The sequence below is a fragment of the Cololabis saira genome, chromosome 3, assembly GCF_033807715.1.
Source record: "Cololabis saira isolate AMF1-May2022 chromosome 3, fColSai1.1, whole genome shotgun sequence".
Lineage (NCBI taxonomy): Eukaryota > Metazoa > Chordata > Actinopteri > Beloniformes > Belonidae > Cololabis > Cololabis saira.
In genome coordinates, this window is record NC_084589.1 from 41225311 (window position 1) to 41231409 (window position 6099).

Here is a 6099-nt window from a genome sequence, read left to right on the forward strand (position 1 = left end):
ATAACTAATTCCTTGTTGAATTCAACCTGGAAAACCAGATGTAGCTTCTCGGGACAGACCCAGTTTTCCTCAGCGATCAGCTACAGCTTTTTAAGAAGATTATTGCTAACTCAAGGTCAGGTGAGGTCAGGTGACAGAAAACAAGCTTCCCATGAGGAATGTACTTTCATCCTTTTACAGTAGGTGTCCTGGTGCAAAGGCTACTACAATTTAACGGCCAAATCAAGTTTCTCTAGCATTTTGAGAGAAAAAAAGAAAGTAAAAGCCCATTTAGGTTAAGAAAAAAATCAAAAAAACAACCCATCTGGAAACTCTGCTTTGTCCAGATTAAATCTGACTTTAGTTTCCCTTCATATGGAACAGGAGAATTTGCATTTGTCTTTAACAGCGTTTTCATGTTTTTACATAACCTATCAAAGAAGACACATTTGCACAAATAGGCAAATGTCACAAATTCACAGTATAAGTGCAGGTACCTCTTGTCAATCACTGACTTGCTCTCACACACCCCTGTTGTTATCCACCAAAAACCTCAGCCTTATTGCTGACGCAGGTCATAACGACAGATTCAGCGGAGACAGGAGGCGTCTGTAACAGATGAAATAAGAGCCATCAAACATCAGGTAAGTTCCACAAATTGACAGGACTGTCTCAGAAAATTAGAATATTGTGATTTTCTGTACTGCAATTACAAAAACAAAAATGTCATACATTCTGGATTCATTACAAATCAACTGAAATATTGCAAGCCTTTTATTATTTTAATATTGCTGATCATGGCTTACAGCTTAAGAAAACTCAAATATCCTAACTCAAAAAAATAGAATATTCTGGGAATCTTAATCTTAAACTGTAAGCAATAATCAGCAATATTTAAATAATAAAAGGCTTGCAATATTTCATTTGATTTGTAATGAATCCAGAATGTATCACATTTTTGTTTTTTTAATTGCATTACAGAAAATAAAGAACTTTATCACAATATTCAAATTTTCTGAGACAGTCCTGTATTTTAAATGAGAGAGGGAAAAATGAGTGAGAAATAAATGTTATGAAAAACTAATGAAAACTCTAATTGAGCTCAGTTACTTTGTGAATTCTTACTGACATGTGCTTTATATTTGAAAAGATAACAAAGACTTTAATGTGAATAAGTGAGTCATTTTTCTTCCTTCCTGTTTTATGAAACCAGATAACAGAAATGGAAAACATGCAACTTCTAACTGTTCTTACAGGTCAGTGCGTCAACATGCCAGTTTCTCCTTATAAAACTACTGTCACCCTCTCGCGCCGTTAGATAAATAATGTTTTTTTTATCTGTAGAAATGCAGATCTTTAACACTGTGACACTTTGACACAATCTCCCACAGGACTGTGCTACTTGTCTTTCTGTGCCTCCCAGAACCAATACGTCTTATTCCAAACCCCCAAAACCTGGAAGGAGGCGCAGAGCTACTGCAGAGAGAAATGTGTTGACCTGACCACCTTCTACAACATGAAACATATGAAAACCATCCTGAAACGTGTCGAGGGCAAATACGATGATGATGTGTGGTTTGGGCTTGTGAAAGGGAAGACCATGGGATGGCACTGGTCTATAACGGCCAGCGGTTTCTACAAGGAGGGAGAAAACAATTATTTGCGCTGGGGTACAAGTCCTTTTAACCTCTGCGGGACTTACAAAGAGGGATATTTGTACACACAGCCTTGTCACTATCACTTCCCCTCGGTTTGTTTTGATGGTGAGTGTCACAAATTTACATTTAATACACACACACACACACACACTTTACTCTCAAATATAATGCAAATGTTATTCGTAAAAAGGGGAAAAGGATGTTCATTCACATTCCTATCCATCCATCTATCCATCAGTTATCTAGACCCACTTCCTCCTACTCAGGAGACTCTTCTTGGACTTGGGACTTGGGACTTGGGACTTTAATCGTTTATGTTTCTTACGTCACCTTGTCGCAGTATATCTCTGTTAATTCGATTTTTACTTTAAAAAAAAGCTTTATTTGTCCTTTCAAGTAGAAAAAAGTTGTTTCAGTTGGAAAGCAATGAAGATTTTCTTTCTAAAACCTGTTCTTTGTTCTCGCCGTTTGATCTCTCTTTTCCTGCTCTACCCGGCTGGCCTTGGGCAGGAAGGTTTCTTCCCTCCTAAAGGGGAGATTCTCTTGCCACTGTTTGGCTTAAGATTTTTCCCCCATTAGGGGAGTTTTTACCCGCCATTGTTTATGTAATAATTGCTCGGGGGTTTATGTTCTGGGTCTCTGGAAAGATCCTAGAGACAACTTGTGTTGTAATAGATGCGTTATAAATCAAATTGAATTGAATTGAATAAGCCAATACAATTCAACTGGAAACGTCCTTTTTATGTCACTATCAGAATTAGAATTTAATTTGCAGGTATGATAAAGAACACTTTATAGGAATTTGTTGTTGTGTCAGGTGCAAACAGAGTACAAACAGACAATAGAAAATCGTGTAAAAATCTGAAAAAAAGTAGTCTTACACATAGTAATTTGAAATATATACACAACAATTCAATTCCATTTTTCAATTCAATTTTATTGACCCAGAACATGAACCCCGAGCAATTATTACATAAACATAACAGAAACAATGGCAGGTAAAAAAACAGAATAAAAGAAAAAGAGATACATTAGAATAAATGGGTCAATAAAAAGATAAGCAAAGAAATAAAAAGTAAAACGTTATATACAGAACGATGGGAGAGAGATGAGATGTAGTGCAAATGAAAGTGACTAATTTATTTTAAGGGGGTCATCTGGGGGGTCATTGGGTCAGTGTTCAGCGGGCCGACTGCAGTGGGGGAGAAACCTGGTCCTGATGGAGGGCAGGGTCTGAAAAATGAGAAGGGTTGGCTGTGATCTTGGTTGCACGTCTCTGGGTCCTGGACATGTACTGCTCCTGCAGAGTCCATCACCTTTGAGCAACAACTTTGAGCACACTTACATTTTAGGGCTTTTATATAGTAAAGCAGTGGCTGCAACGATATAAATGTGTGACTAAATCCAATCGTCCTGCTCAGCCTTAAACCTTGCTGGCAGCAAGGTTTAAGATAAAATCAAACATCGCCATATACAAAGCAAAGCGGAGCACTGCATTAACATCCAGCAATAAATATGTTTTTCCTTCTTATGCAGTAAAAACAGATGGCACAGCTCAGTACATTCTGAACACAACCCCAATGGGCTGGACCGAGGCTCTGCACTACTGCAGGGACCGCTACTTCGACCTGACCAGCATGAGGAACGAAGAAGAGCATTCAGCTGTCCGAAAACTTGTTGATGGCCAGGAAGTGTGGGTCGGTGTCTTCTGCGATCCCTGGGCTTGGTCAGACGGAATATATTCTGCGTTGAGGTATTTTACAGTGAAGCAGGAAGTCGGGGGCGTGGATGCTGAGGACTGTGGCGTCTTGCTGAGGAATGAATCCGGTAAATGGGGAACGCGGGAGTGTTCAGAAACTCATCCTTTCATCTGTTCCTGCAGATCTTCAGGTTCCTTCTTCAAATCAAATATGGAATTTTATAAATGTGTTTTGTTCCAAAGACTCAAATGAGCAGAAATCTTGATATTTGGTTGCATTTGTGTATCTTTTATTAGTAGAAATCAGTAAGAGGCGTTACAAAGTGAGGATCAGCACAAAGGACTCAACGTTGGATCTCAATGACCCTGCAGTGCAAGAGAGTATCTTGGAGCAGGTGATTGTTACGAGTGTTGTTAAGTGTAAGAAGATAAATGTCAGCCATTTAAGCATGCGACTTAATACGGTCCATACAGCCTGCAGGAAAAAGATGGGGCAGCCTTTCCTGTAACCTGACAGGCAAAACACAGAGTTCAAACAACACGTGAAGTGAAGAGAGGTCTTTAAACTGATGTTGAACCTTAGAAGCATCTTTTAGGTATCAGATGGCCATTCCCAGCCATCTTTGTCTTATCTAAGGTACTTCTACATTAGTGTCACAGTTACCATATATCAAACAGTTAGTATTTACTTGAGAAAGTATACATACTTCGTCTTAAGTGTTTTCTTATTGGTCTAATGGTTTAATGGTCTAAGTGCCTTTCTGTAACGGTTCAAAGGTGGCCCCAGTCTTGAACACAGAGCTAAAAACCAAGCTTCTATAAACAAAACTTTAAAAGATTATGTACATTTTCAACAATGACAAGCCAACAAGACAAAATATGACCAAAAATTAAAAAAAAAAAAAAAAAATGCAGAAAAACCAGCCATGTCCACTTCATTTTTCTCACCATTGACAAACTATGACGTTCTGCATGTCCTTTGCTTCTGTGGCCAAGGCCATCCCAGTGTTTCAGAGAAAAATGACAACATCATGGAACCCTTCTTCTTCTTGTTTATTTCTCTTTTTTCGTTTGCTTTGTTTTCTAGATGAAACTGAAGATGACCGGCACCGGCCAGGAAAAGTTACAATGGAACAAACAACCTGACGGAAGGGTTTTTATCAAGGATGATCTCTGAAAAACAGCTTTCATTTTTTCAATCTATATTAAGTCTGAAGATGTAGAAAAGAAAAGATTAACTTAAACTTATAACTTAAAGTAACCAACGTAATAAACATGTTAGTTACTGCATTTAGTATGTGTAAGTCAAGTAATGCCATTAATTTCACTTAGTTATTAGAGCGTTTTATCCAAAACAACGTACAAATGAGATCAACACTATTGAGGCTTTAGAGATTTAAGAAACCCTGATATGAGAATTAAGTACCGAATTAAAATTTTGTCGTTTATACTCAAAATAGTCATGACTTGTGTTTGTTTGTGTTTATTTTATGTTTGATTATGAACAGAAGCTTAAAATGTTCTTGTTTTCATAGTTTCTAATCAAAACCCCTTTATGATACTTCGATAGTGCAGTAGTCAACCAATCAAACTTTATTGATAAACCACTTTTCATACAAAAATGTAGCACAGAGTGCTTTACATGTTTAAAATGTATATTTTTTTAAAGCGTCAACATTCTCTGCGGCACTCAGCTCCACCAGCAGGCTAAACCACAGTCGTGGGGCATAGAAGTGGAAGACCGGTACCAGAGGATCTGCAAGGGTTGGTATGGTAAAAGCATTTCTGCAAAATAAGACGGCCCAAGACCATTCAGACACTTAAAAACAACTACAAGGACCTTAAAATCAATCCTGCGAGATACGGGGAGCCAATGCACGGATCTTAAAACTGGAGTAGTATGGGCCCGCTTTCTGGTCTTCGTCAGGCTTCGAATTCTGGAGCAACTGAAGGTGTGATATGCTTTTTCTGGGAAGACCAGAAAGTAGGACGTAGCAATAATCGATACAACTAAAAATAAAAGCATGCATTAGCATCTCCGTGTTGGTCAGAGAGAGAAACTGGCGGACTCTGGCTATATTTTTAAGATGGTAAAATCCCGTTTTCACAACCGGCCTTATGTGAGGAATAAACGTAAGTTCAGAATCAAAAATTATGCCCAAATTTCTGACTTGGTTTAATGAATTTAGTGATAACGAATGTAATTTCAAGAAATGTTCTGAGCCTCAGGACCAATAACTAAAACTAGTAACAATTCATAAACGTTACTCTATGTAGCAATAACACTTTTGGCCACATGGGGGCTTAAAGCTCTGCTGTGCTGACTTTGACCATGCAATTGTGGAAATGTGAATTGAGGCTTGAACTTTCTGAGATATGCTGCCCCCATGTGGTCCCAATGGATTTTCCTTCATAAAGAGGGTGTAATGACATAAATGTGTCTGTATATTTGCTTGAAATCAAATTGTAAGAGAATAAATAAAATAATAGATAAATTATCAAATTAAGTGGGGACTCTTTCATCTTGGTTGTTGACCATCCAATCCACAAGTGATTTGGGAACCCGGTCGATGATGAACTATAGAACTATAGAAGATGAACTGAGATGTCATATGTGGCATGTGTCATAATAACTCAATTTTCTCCCTTGTTGACTTGTGAACTTTCCTTTGATATACATGCCCTCGTGTGGCCAGAAGTGGTATTGCTAGGTAGTGTGACCAAAGGAAGTTGGATTTTCTTCCATTTCAGGAAAGGTAGACA

At 38.1% G+C, this 6099-nt stretch overlaps 1 protein-coding gene across 3 annotated transcripts; it reads left to right on the forward strand.

Annotated features, from left to right (window-relative positions):
- The first annotated feature begins 500 nt into the window (after positions 1-500).
- Positions 501-5805, forward strand: LOC133439846 (C-type mannose receptor 2-like). Of its 3 annotated transcripts, none has more exons than XM_061717520.1 (6): positions 501-623; positions 1193-1235; positions 1371-1742; positions 3174-3527; positions 3634-3731; positions 4424-5805. In XM_061717520.1, exons 2-6 carry the CDS (start codon positions 1202-1204, stop codon positions 4511-4513), a joined length of 948 nt encoding a protein of 315 aa, XP_061573504.1. In that variant the 5' UTR covers positions 501-623; positions 1193-1201; the 3' UTR covers positions 4514-5805. The 3 variants fall into 3 exon arrangements, with proteins under 3 accessions (XP_061573504.1, XP_061573505.1, XP_061573506.1); XM_061717521.1 differs by having other exon boundaries at positions 3637-3731; XM_061717522.1 differs by having other exon boundaries at positions 3174-3464.
- Positions 5806-6099: the final 294 nt, after the last annotated feature.